The sequence below is a fragment of the Andrographis paniculata genome, unplaced genomic scaffold, assembly GCF_009805555.1.
Source record: "Andrographis paniculata isolate CXL003 unplaced genomic scaffold, ASM980555v1 Contig78END, whole genome shotgun sequence".
NCBI classification, from domain to species: Eukaryota; Viridiplantae; Streptophyta; class Magnoliopsida; order Lamiales; family Acanthaceae; genus Andrographis; species Andrographis paniculata.
In genome coordinates, this window is record NW_026137615.1 from 1422752 (window position 1) to 1437306 (window position 14555).

The window sequence follows — 14555 nt, forward strand, 5'->3', positions numbered from 1 at the left end:
ACACAAAACAACCATTACTTCATTGCAATGTACTTTCTCCATTCGGTTCTAACGGTCTCATTGTACTTAGCATTAAAAATATTCTTATATTTTTATATTTTGTTGCACAAATGTCATTATAATAGTATTATAAGACACTTATAAAAGTATTTTTGTCTATTTTTTTTAAATTTGTACTACATTTATATATAATCATGGCTAAAAATATTTAGGGGGGTCAGTTGACCCAGCCCTAAAAATATATGTATTTTTTGATGTAAAGAATAATAAAATTATGTATTTTATAGTAATTTGTCCCTCCTAATTTTTTTATTTTGTAATGTAAAAAATTATAAAAAATTTATCCGTTTGTTGATTTATACTTTTAGTCTTTAAATTTTATTTTTTATAGTAAAAAAATATTAAATTTTATGTAATTTTATTGAAATGTTTTCTAAAACATTTAATTTTTTCAATTTTTTTTGTTAAGGTGTACTATGAATAAAATAAAAATCGATTTTGCCCCCTTTTTACTGTTGGTTCCATCGGTGCATATAATAATTAATATTAGAAAAACCAATACACAAAACCTAAATGAAATCCTTAGAGCTACACGGATGACAGACATTGTATATATTTTGCATAACAATAACCATAATATTCATTCTCCAAATTCTCAAACCCTTAATTCCTTAGAATTTTTGAATCATGGAGAGACCAAGAGTCGGCATCGTCGGAGCCGGCATCAGCGGCCTCCTCGCCTGCAAATACGCAGCCTCCATCGGCCTGACTCCGGTCGTGTTTGAGGAGCAGCCGCACGCCGGCGGCCTCTGGAACCACACCATCAAGTCCACCAGGCTGCAGAACTCCAAGGACTTCTTCCAGTTCTCCGACTTCCGGTGGCCGGATTCTGACGACGGCGTCTTCCCCGGCGGCGCCGAGGTCCTGCAATACGTGCAATCGTACGCCGACCATTTCGAGCTCCTGCCATACATCAATTTTAAGTGCAGAGTGATGAGCATGGAGTATGTGGGCGTGTCTGAAGAGGAGATGGAAATGTGGGATTTGTGGGGTGGATTTGGAGAAGCCTTTGGATCCAAAGGGAAGTGGAATCTCAAGGTTCTTCACATCAAGGATCAGTCTGTTAAGGTAATTAACAAACTGTCGACGAATTCTGTCGGGTGCGTTTCTTGCGTCAGGAATTTCTGTGTGACACGGCCGTGTTGGATACTGTGATTTTACTGTATGGTGCCCGGCCGTGTTGTGCACAACTAACTACACAATTTTATTCTTTTTTGTGTGTGTGTGTGGTTCAAAGTACCAAATTGTAGATCGAGTTAGATACTACATATGCCTAAAAATTACTTTTAATATTATTTGTCTATAATAACATTAAAAAAAATATATTATACTATTAAATACTCCATTTAATATAGTATTATATTATTAAATAGTCCACTTTTTAAAAAATTTTAAAATTTTCAAAGAGTTTATTCACTTTATGTTTCTTTTTATACATATGATTTTTATATTAGATATGAGAAATTATGTAATATAAAAAAAAATATTTATATTGAATAATTGACTTTCTATAAGTGAGTAAGTACGTACTCTCTCCATCCAAAAATACACCTTCAATTATCATTTTAGTAGGTCAAAATCAAAATTTAATTTTTAACAAAATTTGTTATATTTTTTTTAAGGTAAAAGTGACTCTCAAATAAATATCAAAATATTCTTAATTTTTAATTTTTCACATTATTACATCACATATTTATAAAATAGTAATTTACTTTAATACGCATGCAAAAATCAAATAAAAAATTTACTAGTGGATGAAGTGAGTATATTATATATATAGAAATTATGTTAGTCTGTGTATATTATATTTTTTTTTAATACTCCTTCTGTCTCATAACTAAATATCCATTTGTTTTGCACGTAGTTTTAGAAATATTAGTATTATATTTGAATGTTGTAGGAATAAAGTAGAAAAGACTAAAATAACCTTATTAGTATGTGTGATATAAAGGTAATGATATTTGTGTAATATATTATAAGTTATAAGGGTATTTGTAATGGTATGTAGATAGTACAGTTACTAAAAAAAGAAATGGATACTTTGTTATGAGACGGACTAAAATGGAAAAATAGATACTTTGTTTATGAAACGGACTAAAATGGAAAAATGGATACTTTGTTATGGGACGGAGATAGTAATATTTATGGAAAATTGATCATCTAAAACAATGAAGTGAACAAACACAAAAATCATATGTTGTGGCATTAATCTTTTGTTAATTTTCACATTGTTGTTTCAACATTATTTTACAATTGCGATTCTAAAAAATAATAATAAACAACATGAAAACCTTTTTACAAAAGTAAAAAATGAAAAAAAAAAAAAAAAAAGAAAACTTCAAATATTCGTTACAAAAAAATCAAATCAATTTAAAATAATATATTTTATACTTTTGACACAATTTTATACCACACATTAAAAATTAATTTATCTAAAAACGTTGTGTAAACATAGGAGCCTTTATTTATTCTCTAATTTTGTTTGTCTTTTTATTTTTTTTATTTATTTATGTATAATTCAAACTCTTTCACCATTTTATATATATAGATTGTTTGCTTGTTTAGTATTTTGATTGGATTTTTTTATGTCAATATAGAAAATTGTGTCGGTAAAATAAAAAAATATTTTATATTGAACATCGACTTTTATAAGAAGATAAAATATGAAAATCGTATAAAAAAAATAAATTGGATAAACAAACTCATAATGTTTACTAATTTACAATTAACAGATTTTAATGATTTATTTACCAGGTATCTTGGTTTTGTATTTAATATTTGATTATGAATAGAATTATGATTTAAATATGTTGTTTTTGAAGGGAATATATATATATATATATATAAAACAACGCTTATCGTGTTAGTTTAAAATTCATCACTATGTTGAATAATACTCCCTCCGTTCTATAACAAAGTATCCATTTCTCTTTTTAATAACTGAACTATCTACCTAACATTACAAATACCTTTACAACTTACAATATATTACACAAATGTCATTACCTTTATATCATACATACTAATAAAGTTATTTTAGTCATTTCTACTTTATTCCTACTATATCTCAATATAATACTAATATTTCTAAAACTACGTGCAAAAAGCAAATGGATATTTAGTTCTGGGACGAGGGAGTATATTGTAAATGTTGAATAATACATTGTATGTTCTTAAGGAAAAATATATACTTCCTCTGTCCCATAACAAAGTATCTATTTTTTCAATTTAGTCCGTCCCATAACAAAATATTTATTTCATTTTTTAGTAACTGTAGTATCTACCTAACCTTACAAATATCCTTACAACTAATAATATACTCTCTCCGTCCCAAAAAAGTTGTCTTGTTTTTCCATTTTCCTCCGTCCCAAAACAATTGTCTTGTTTCTTTATTTAGTAACCGTGGTACCCACTTTATAACAAAATTATTCTTACTTTTCCAAACTACCCATAATTATTACTCTAACATACTTTTTAAAATCCTTAAAAAAGCATAGGCATTTTAGTCTTTTATATTTTACTTTATAGCCACTTTCAATTAAGTACTATTATTCCTTAATTCCCGTGCCAATACCCAATAAAACGTCTCTTTTGGGACGGATGAAGTATTACACAAATGTCATTACCTTTGTATCATACATACTGTTAAGGTTATTTTAGTTATTTATACTGTATTCTTACTATATTCCAATATAATACTAATATTTCTAAAACTATTTGAAAAAATAAATTAATATCTAGTTATGGGACAGAGGGAGTATATAAATATTAATATAATACAAATATATATATATTTAAAACTTGGTACAAATAACTTATCCTCTTATTCCACATAGTATGTTCCATATGAACTAAGAATATGTGTTATATGCACTCTTTATTTGTGCTATTTAGGTGATTTCTCCAAATAAGCATATAACCAACACTATATATATCAATGAATTGAACAATCAAATTGTTTAAACTACATATTGTCTAAAATATTAATATTAGCAAAAAATTACAATGGCTCTGTCACGCAACGTTTTTGGATGAAATAATTTTTGGTGTATAGTATGAAAAATTATGTAAAAATATAAAATATATTTTTTTAAATTGAATATTAGACTATTTTTTATTTTTTTATAGTGAGTATTTTGATTTTTTGAGTTTTATATAAAATATTGTATTTATTGTTATTATTTTTCGGAAATCCCAATTGAAAAATAATGTTAGAGAACTGAGCGAATATATAGGCACTTACATAATATGTAGTATATACTCTATATTCACTTACTAAAATAACAATTTAATACAAAATATTACTCCCTCCGTCCACTTAATAAATTTATATTTACTTTTGTGTTATTTTATTTAACATTAAAAATATTCTTATATTTGTATAATTTTTTTTATAAACGTCATTGTATTAGTATTACAAGACACCGTAGAAGTATTTTTGCCTTTTTTACTTGATTTGTACCGAAAATTTAATGTTTCATTGTACATGGGACGAATGAAGCATTCTTTAATATTGATCGAAAATTTTGTATATTTTTCTTTTTTCAAATAAACATGACTTTTACATATAATTCTTTTTTTATAATCATCAAATCAAATATTTACTATTTTTGCAAGAGAATGATGTGATGAATGCTGAGTAAGAATTTACATGTTAGAATTATTATGCATTGGCAGGAATATGTTGTAGAGTTTGTTGTTCTCTGCATCGGAAGATTCAGTGGTCTACCGTCGATCCCGGAATTTCCTCCCGGAAAAGGCCCCGACGTCTTCTCCGGCCAAGTCCTGCATTCCATGGATTACTCTGCCATGGACAATGCAGCCGCCGCCGAGTTCATCAAAGGAAAGCGAATCGCTGTTATCGGCTCCGGGAAGTCCGCTGTCGACATTGCAGCCGAGTGTGCAAATGCCAACGGTCTGATTTTCTTTCAACTTTAAAATTTCCAAACACTTACATTAGAGAAAGATCTACAGCCATTGATGCATTTAGTAGTTCCACAGGGAGCGAGAAACCGTGCTCGTTGATCTGCCGGACAGCTCATTGGATGCTTCCGGACGCAAAGGCATTGGGATTACTCAGTTTCAGCCGATTGTGTTTCACCCGAATTTTCGAGCTTATGGTTCATAAACCGGGCGAAGGGTTCCTTAATAGCACCTTGGCTACATTGCTTTCGCCGTTGGTACGAGAATTTTCTTCAACATTGTTATAAATTTGTACATGATTCAACAATTTGGCGGTGTATAATATGTTTTTTTTTACAATATCGTAGAGATGGGCGATCTCAAAGTATGTCGAGAGGTACATTAGTTGGAAGACTCCCTTAAAAAAGTACGGCATGATCCCCGGCGAGAGCTTTGTCCAAGAAATCTCCTCTTGTCAAATTCTTTATCTACCCGAAAATTTCTTCGACAAAGTGAAGGATGGAAGCATTATTTTCAAAAGATCGCAACATTTTAGCTTTTGCGACGAAGGTTTGATGATTGAGGGAGAGCACAACCCTATAAAAGCCGATTTGGTCATCTTTGCCACCGGATATAAAGGCGATGAGAAGCTCAGGAATATGTTCGTATCCCCAACTTTTCGGAAACGGATATTAGGATCTCAAGAATCCACCGTTCCTCTTTACAGGTAATTATATCGTACAAAATACAAAACTATCCGTTTTGATTTTGATTTTTTGTTTAAATAGTAAGCAGAATGAATTATAAAGAATCGTAATAATTGCACAGTTAAAAAAAAAAAAATATCTCAAAATAAACAAGATTTTTGAAAAATATGTGTGTTTGTTTGGGGGATTTTCCCCTAAATCCACTATTCATCCAATTATTTTCCACCAAAAATATCAAATCAAACATTTATTTTTTATTTTTTATATTATACTAAAAATCAATTTTACATTCAAAACGTCACATCAACACCTATTTATATCACATCATACAAATATTTCAATTCAAAATTTTTACTATTCAAATTCCAACTCAAATTCCAAAGCTCCAAACAAACACGAGAAGAAATTGTTGGATTAAACACAAAGAGGCCATTTCAATTTCAATAACAATGTTCATTTTTCTTTTTGCGTCATTGCAGACAGATGATCCATCCGAGAATCCCGCAACTAGCCATAATAGGTTACTCTGAGTCTCTCTCAAATCTTTATAGTTCGGAAATGCGATGCAAATGGCTGTCCTTCTTCATGGACCAAGCTTTCCATTTGCCGAGCATTAAAGAAATGGAAGAGGACATCGAGAAGTGGGATACTTACATGAAGAAATATGCCGGAAATGGTAAGTTCAGGCGAGGATGCATTGCCGGCATTCACATTTGGTACAACGATCAAATTTGCAAAGACATCGGATGCGACCCAAAGAGGAAGAAGGGACTTCTCTCCAATTTATTCGAGCCCCATGGACTACGCGACTACGCCGGAATACATCCTCGTCAGCTCTGATCACTTGTTGCAACTCATAAATCTATGTACAAGGTATGTGTGACCGTCAGGTCATGAGTTCAAACCTTCGACGTCTCAAATCACCTTCTACACATGGTTCGTCTAGTGTGACTTGTCTGTCGAACCTAGTTTGCAGGGTATTAGGTTCGGCCGGGGGTTTACCCAGTACACACTTTCGAATAGCGGCTGCAGATTCTCACGTCATTATTAGAAAAAAAAAAAAAAAAAAAAAAAAGAAAAAGGGGGAAAGTTACTTGGGAAAGATTTGTACATGTAAGCTTATTCAAGAAACCTTTCATTTGGTATTACTCCCTCCGTTTCAATTACCGTGTCCACCTTATCATTTTCGTTTGTCTCACTTGTTCTGCCATTTTCCTTTTTGGAAAAGAATTATACATTTAATCTTATTTTAAAATTTATAATTTATAATTTTTTAATTTTAATTACACTAATTAGTTATCTTAATTTTAATCTAAAATTATTTTTATTATGTGATAATTATTTTTAATTATTTCACTAATACATTTTTTATTATTTATTAATTATACTTCTCTTAAATTCCCGTATTTATCATAAAGAGGACACAGTAGCCGGGTCGGAGGGAGTATATTTTTAATTCCAGTACCTTTTAATAAAGTATTTTCTCTATTGAAGTTTACTTTAAGCTTTTTTATTATTATTATTATTATCATTATTACTACTGCTACGTAACAATTGATTTTTTATTAAAAATAAAATATTTTTCTCCTTATAGTTATTACATATTATTATTATTCAAATAAAAATACAAACAAAAATGATAAATACAAACTTTAAAAAACACACAATTCAATAATTGTATATATATTTAAATATCATACTTTAAGATAAAAAGGACCGCATAGCGCAGTGGATTAGCGCGTTTGACTTCGGATCAAAAGGTCGTGGGTTCGACTCCCACTGTGGTCGATTATTATATTTTGATAAATTTTTCAAACTTATTCAAAATCCTTTTATTTCAATCTCTTTTCAATTAACTGATATATTTTATGTATACTTCACAATTTTTTATTTTCTATAAAATTAGTTTTTAGTTAATTATAAGTAAATAAATAATTTTTTTGATTTATTTGCATTATAGTATAATATTTTATTTTTTACAAAATATTTTTATATATTTTATTGAGATATAAAGCTAAAAATATTTAAAATATCTATAAATTACTCATATAAAAAATAATAAAATAATATTATAACTTATTATTAATAATTTATTAATTTATACTACGTAAGTGTTCCAAGGGATCATCTTTACCGGACGATGGAGAGAGTATAATTTTTTCTATCAAATACATAATTAAAATATTATTTAAATTAAAAACTCAAATAAAAAAATAAAAAAAATAAAATAATAATAATAAAAATTAAAAGTATTTTGGTATTAATATATAATTACTTTAACTAACAAAAATAATAAAAAAAAATATTTTAAATTAAGACCGGAAAGATTGTGTTCTTTTGTGAATTTTAACACAAATTTTTACTATTTAATTTTTTTTTTCTAAAAATATCACATCAAATAATTACTTTTCTATTTTTTATATTATACTATAAATTTATTTTATCTTCAAAACATCAAATCAATCTCTATTTATATCACTTCTCCAATGGGTCATTACGGAACATCAAAAACTTAGCTTTGTATATACTCCCTCCGTCTTGTATATACTCCCTCCGTCCCATAACAAAGTATCTATTTTTCTATTTTAGTCCGTCCTATAACAAAGTATCCATTTTTTTTAGTAACTGTACTGTCTACCAAACATTACAAATACCTTTACAATTTATAATATATTACACAAATGTCGTTACATTTATATCACACATACTAATAAAATTATTTTAATCATTTCTACTTTATTCCTACTATATCCCAATATAATATTAATATTTTTAAAACTATGTGAAAAAAGCAAATGAATATTTATTTCTGAGACGAAAAGGGGTAAATGTTTAAGTAAGAGCACAGTGGTCACTATACAACACAAATCAAAATTCCATGTTCCTCTCTATATCAGCATACCCTTCATCAAATCACATTCTTGATGGGTTCAAACTGCTTGAAAAACTCAGGCAGATCATGTTCTTGATCAAAAGAGGTAAATTGTCCACAGAGATCTACATTTTCCCATAAAATCCAAATCCTTTTCATTTCCCTCTGAATTCTTCAAAACCCCATCTTCATAATTACCTTCATTGGTAGTTTCTTGTAGAAGAGTTTTCTGGACAGCCAAAACTTACTTTCCAAGAAAATCGTTCAATAAAGCTGGATTGAGTTATCAAAAACCTCCTGAAACCAAATCAAAATTAGCCATTGTTTTGAATGCACAAGTCTGAGCATTCATAGGAAATACAACAATGGGATGATGAGTTAATGGCAGTCCTATTTCATAAAAAATCTTCAGTGTGTTTAAGATGGTCTCCAGCATCATAATCCTGTCCTTAGAGTTTGTCTATAAAACTGCAATCAAATTAAATAATCCCAGCAAAGAAAGCACATCTTTCAATTCAATGCGAGCCTACATAATTTAATGCAAATGGAGTAAGCATTTCGAGAGTTTATTACATGTGGCTCTCATTCCTTGGTCTTCTTCCCTTTGGCCTCTTTGGTGGGAGGGTTCTTGAAAGGAATGAAGCTTTTCCCACCCATGAAATCTCTAAGAACCTCGGGTATTTCTACCCCATCCTCCTTTTGGTGGTTCTCCAGAATGCAGCATATTGTCCTCTCCGTTGCGGTCAAGGTGGAGTTCAACATGTGAACATATTCCTTAACCTTATCGTTGCTCTGCAAAAACAATTCAGAGTGTTAATCCTTATCCAAAATTCTATTGGAATTGGAAATCCTATGAAAAGTATCTTGCATTTTGCTTAGCTCCTACAAATTTCCCATGCATTGATCAATAGAGAAGTGAGAATTCCGGCTATCAAAACTAACTTCACCTTTTTTTGCCCATAACGGATTTCTAATCTTCTTGACTGATAGTCTGTGCAGTTTGAGCAGGACACAAGTTCTCTATAAGCCTGTGATGCCGGAAACCATCCTTCTAAGTCATACTTCTTTGCAGCAGCATCATTCAGTGCACCAGAGACTATAGATACAACTTGATATGGAATTTTGAGCTGCTCAGAGAGAAAAAAAAAAAAAAAAAAACACAATATTCAAGAACCTCAACCAACGCATATGCTATTCGTACGTAATAACCAAAATAAAAGGCATAGATATAATTATATGCATAAAACTTTGACTTCAACAGTTCAAACATAAAATGCTGGGCAAAAAGATGAATGCCTATAATCTGAGAGACAATGATTCCAGAAAAATAAGCTGAAAAAGATACCAGCTTGTAGAATTCCTCAGAATTTTTTAGCATCTCTTCATGCATCTCCCAAGAATCAGTTCCATTTGGAGTGGTGATGCAGAATTGTTCCACCTTTTCAAATTGGTGAACCCGGAAAATTCCCAGTGTATCTCGACCATGTGAACCAGCCTCTTTGCGGAAGCATGACGAATATCCAGCATATCTGACAGAACCAATTGTCGCTTAGAAACATCAGGTTGCAGCTAGCAAAAAATTCTACATTATGCTAACCAGTAACCACAGCATGCTAAAGTTTGCTGATCATAGATCCAATACCTCAAAGGCAGCTGTGATGGATGGATCCAATCATCTAGATGATATGCACAAAGTGGCTGCTCAGCTGTTGCAATGAGATACTTATCATCTCCTTCGCCAGTAACCTGTTAAACACAAACAAGTTAACCACAACCTCAGCTGTCACAAAGTCCAAATGGTTTTCACACAAATTTTAGCAAGTAGAAACAAATATTTAAAATGCAGCAAATGATTAAAGCACAAAAGAATTGGCGGCCGATGACCGCACAATTAATGAATATCCAGCAGGGATTCGAGTAGCATCTGTATCTTCTTCGATAAGGCATTATGTGATCATGTTTAATACCGGTGGTGTGGAGGATAAAAATCAATTCTCATTCCATGAGTAATATTTTGTTTCAAAGCTGTTCTTTTGGAGCTTGGTTTTGATTTTATTTCTTACCACGCAAACATCATGATTTCGTATAAAAATATATTATTTTCTCTCACAAAAAATTACATCCAAACCATATTTAAACCAAAAACAACAACAAAAAGATAAAATCAAACTATACAATAAAACACTGAGGATACCCCTAATTAATATAGATAGTCTCTCGTTCTTTTCGTTTTTCTTTTGTTCTTTTACATTATTTTAATTTGATATATAATGATTGCTATATGATTACATAGATCTACACATAATATATTTTAAATAGTTAATTTATTTAAGTACAACTAAAAAAAAAGGCACTATTTCATACTCACTCCGTCCCACCTAGCATGTCCGGGTTACTCTAGACACGAGAATTTGAAATAAGTATAATTAGTAAATAATTAAAAATTTATTAGTGAAAATAATTATCTTATATTATAAATAACTATAGATTAAGATTAAACTAACTAATTAGTTTAACTAAATTAAAAAATTAGAAATTAGAAAATTTAAAATAAGATAAAAGTGTGTAATTATTTTCCAAAAAGGAAAGGAACATGAGATATAGGGTAGACAACAGCAATGTGGACACCATAGGTGGAACAGAAAGAGTAATATTTATAGAACAACATTCAATGATCATCATTAATTCTTTATAATATTTAAATATGTATTGAATGTGATGTACATAAATGTGATGTTTTGAATAAAAGGCTTTGATATAATAATTTAAATGAAAATTAGGTGTTGGATGCGACAATTTATTTTAGGAGAAAAAAATGATAATGTGAAACAAAGCTGAAAAATATAAGTAAATAGAGCCTGTTTTTAGATGCATAATTTAGTATTTAACATAAGATAAAGTATATTATAAACAAGTATTTGGGAACAACAAAAAAATAATTATATGAATGAATATCCCATCAATGCAAATTTAACATTAACTGAGTTGGGCCCTCTTAGTAAAGACTATTTACTCTATATAATAGGAGGTAGGCCCCTCCCATTCATATTATTTAGGAAAGCACGAAATGAGTCTTAAGTAATTAATAACAGTTCATGACCTAGTAAACGTGAAATTACCTTGTAAAGTTCTTCGTCAAATTGTGCCAACTGCGCACATTTAGCCATAATATCTTTCCTCATGAAGAAAGGAGGTTGCAATGCAGTAAAACCTTTCTTCTCCAAAAAATCAAGGGCAAAGTTGATCAGAGCTTGATTAAGTCGCACTCCATCACCTTTGAGATAGAAACCTCTGCCCCCAGCCACATTGGCACCTATAACATTCATAATCACCTTATCAAACCACCACCACCGAAGAAAATAAATAAATAAATAATAAGAAGAAGAAGAAGAAAATTAAATAAATAAAGCGTAGACAGTCGGTAATCAATGAACAGGCAGCAGAAAGTCAATGCAGCATCTGAAATACTACAGCACTGACACCACAATGAAAGAGCATATTGAAGAGTATCAAAGAACATTTTACTAGCATATGCTAAAACAGTGACAAATACCCAACTCAATATACAGAATTAAATAGGCTTGGATTAATAAAATGTCCAACAAAACCAAACATGATAATTATTCAGTGGCATCTTGAAATCAGATAAGACTAAAAATGCTCTTTCCTATTCTAACACTGAACCTCAATATGGGGATAAGCATGAGAACTTCGTAAGATTGTCCAACTAGACATTGTTTCAAGCAAATAAATATATGTCTCACTGATAATCAACAGATCAGGCGGGCTGTACCTATCTCTCTCCAGCTGCCACAATTGTAGCGACTTGTCATCATCAAGATTTACTCTGTTCTATTCATGTAAGTTACATTGATGCTAATGGTCTTCCATTGAAAGATGATTGATACACATGCTAATGGTCTTTTCATAAAAAGATCATCTTAATATATTCTTATGTTATTAACTTTTTATATAACATTTAATTAAATTAATCATGCTTTCCATTAACATATTGATACAAATATATTTTGTTAATTAACATATAATACGTATTCAATTATTTGTAATCATTCAACAACTTAATTATCAAGCAAGTACAAAGTTACCTAATGAACAACTTAATCATTAGTATTCTACGTTCAACATTCAATCAATTTTACCAAACAGCACCTAACAGCACATACACTCATACAAGAGCATGCATGCAAAATCTCGAGTCAAACTATCAGCACACAACTGGGACATAGGATAATTCAGTAGATCTATAGGTACTTTTTGGAACACTAAAGAGCACTCGAAACTCAAATTACTCAAAGTCTGAGACAGAATATAAAAGGGGTAAGTATCTTAGCACTGTTCTGCACGTACAATTTCCAAAATATAATTGAAAAGCATAAACCACCTTTCTTTATGTCTGCAATTCCCAAAAGCTCAACAAGGTCCACATGATTCTTCAGTTTTGGTTCAGTTCGCTTCTCTCCCCATGACCGAATTACTGCATTGTTTGCCTAAACAAGATTTCAAGATTCATTGCCAGAAATATATATATATATAAATATTTATATATATATATATATATATTGACTGAGCAAAGAAGTAAAAGAAGATGAAAACAAGACACACCTCATCATTACTGACAGGGACCGAATCATGCACAAGGTTTCCAATAGTTCCCAATCGCGACTGCACTGCTTCCAGGGCCTCCTGCACCTCTGCCTCCTTCTTGGCAGTTAGGTCTCTGTTTTCTTCAGTGCTTTTAATCATTCCACTGGCATCTTGCCCCGACTGCCAAAACCATAAAGATTCAGTCAACATCCAGCAAAGAAGAGAGAAGAAATACTCATAATTAGATCACTAAGAATTCAGCTGCTAAACCTTATCTCCCTATTGGATTTAAACCCCAAACAACATAGCTCAACAAGCAAAAGGGAGATCTAACAAGCTTAACTACGAAAAATCTATCTTGCTGAAAAAACAACAAAAAAAAATAAAAAATAAAAATACAGCAGTGGTATATGATCACTCACAATTTTGAGACGAGCAATCTCCTTGCTAATTCTGTTCCTGTCTGTCCTCAGGCCATCCAACTCATATTGTCCTACAACCATGGTAGATGATGCTGAGTTCACATTATGTGGTGATGGAAGAACAATAAGGAGTTAAAAAACGTTGTGAATTGGATACTTACTTTGCCGCCAGACTTTGTCGAGCTCAATGACCTCATCAACAAGATCAATCTTGGCAAAACGACGGCGCTGCGACTCCCGGATTTTCTCAGGGTTGCCCCCCTTCTCTTCACGAAAGAGATTAATGTCCAACATACTTATCGCTCTCTGCAGTTGTTGGGCACCAATAACACATAAATAGAACCGTAAATGACAGGGAAATGCAATCAACTACATATGTCCGAAATGGTTATGAATCACAGTCATAATTATAAAACAATATCTAGACATGGATCCAAAATCCCCTTAAAACCCTAAAAATATGATCCCCAGTAAAAGAGGGTGCCTCGAGGTGAAGAAAATCAAATTAATAAGTGCCATGGAACAAAAGAGATTCTGATTAATTAAAAAAAAAAAAAAAAAAAAGCTTGAGCAGATGAGATCTCCAGAGGAGGCAAATAACAACAAGGGGAAGAAAATCAAACACTAACCGGGCAAGTACGGATTGAAATTTATCAAAATGTTGGAGCAGATTTGCAGAGAAGCAGCAAGCGAAGCGAGTCAAGAAGGCAGCAGGGGAGAGCGGGCAAGGCAACGACGACGAGGGTTTTAGAGAACGGCACTATAATTTTCAGTTCCTATTATGCCCCTTAGGTTCTGTGCTATCTACGATCTTACCCCTACCCATGAAATTTTTAGTCAATTTCTCTAAAAATGTTAAAACAAATATATTTAGTATAAAACAAAAAAAAAATTATACTCACTCCATCCCCATAGTTTGTTTACCATTTTTATCCGTCTTAAAACAATAGTCTTATTTCCATAAGTAACCATATTATCGTAAAATTA

At 31.1% G+C, this 14555-nt stretch overlaps 2 protein-coding genes and 1 non-coding gene across 4 annotated transcripts; 2 read left to right on the top strand and 1 right to left on the bottom strand.

Annotated features, from left to right (window-relative positions):
- The first annotated feature begins 574 nt into the window (after nt 1–574).
- LOC127239610 (probable flavin-containing monooxygenase 1) lies at nt 575–6758 on the top strand. Its single transcript, XM_051257843.1, has 5 exons — nt 575–1128; nt 4738–4975; nt 5062–5240; nt 5331–5689; nt 6149–6758. The coding sequence occupies exons 1-5, from the start codon at nt 688–690 to the stop codon at nt 6507–6509; spliced, it is 1578 nt and encodes a 525-aa protein (XP_051113800.1). The 5' UTR covers nt 575–687; the 3' UTR covers nt 6510–6758.
- A 625-nt stretch (nt 6759–7383) lies between these two features.
- On the top strand, nt 7384–7457 carry TRNAR-UCG (transfer RNA arginine (anticodon UCG)). Its single transcript has one exon. It is a non-coding gene; the product is annotated as a tRNA-Arg (tRNA).
- Nucleotides 7458–8480: 1023 nt separating this feature from the next.
- LOC127239928 (serine--tRNA ligase) lies at nt 8481–14333 on the bottom strand. 2 transcript variants are annotated; one of them, XM_051258314.1, is made up of 11 exons: nt 14198–14333; nt 13730–13874; nt 13569–13639; nt 13165–13326; nt 12944–13049; nt 11661–11854; nt 10184–10287; nt 9887–10070; nt 9489–9668; nt 9115–9333; nt 8481–8838 (listed from the first exon to the last, which is right to left on the bottom strand). In XM_051258314.1, the coding sequence occupies exons 2-10, from the start codon at nt 13860–13862 to the stop codon at nt 9124–9126; spliced, it is 1344 nt and encodes a 447-aa protein (XP_051114271.1). In that variant the 5' UTR covers nt 13863–13874; nt 14198–14333; the 3' UTR covers nt 8481–8838; nt 9115–9123. The 2 variants fall into 2 exon arrangements, with proteins under 2 accessions (XP_051114271.1, XP_051114270.1); XM_051258313.1 differs by lacking the exon at nt 8481–8838 and having other exon boundaries at nt 8913–9333.
- Nucleotides 14334–14555: the final 222 nt, after the last annotated feature.

Coding starts and splice junctions, on each gene's coding strand:
- LOC127239610 (XM_051257843.1), top strand. CDS start 688: ATGGAGAGACCAAGAGTCGGCATCGTCGGAGCCGGCATCAGCGGCCTC. Junction 1,129..4,737: donor TCAAGGATCAGTCTGTTAAG/GTAATTAACAAA, acceptor ATGCATTGGCAG/GAATATGTTGTAGAGTTTGT. Junction 5,241..5,330: donor CTACATTGCTTTCGCCGTTG/GTACGAGAATTT, acceptor ACAATATCGTAG/AGATGGGCGATCTCAAAGTA.
- LOC127239928 (XM_051258314.1), bottom strand. CDS start 13,862: ATGTTGGACATTAATCTCTTTCGTGAAGAGAAGGGGGGCAACCCTGAG. Junction 10,288..11,660: donor TTGACGAAGAACTTTACAAG/GTAATTTCACGT, acceptor TGTGTTTAACAG/GTTACTGGCGAAGGAGATGA. Junction 10,071..10,183: donor CCATCACAGCTGCCTTTGAG/GTATTGGATCTA, acceptor TGGTTCTGTCAG/ATATGCTGGATATTCGTCAT.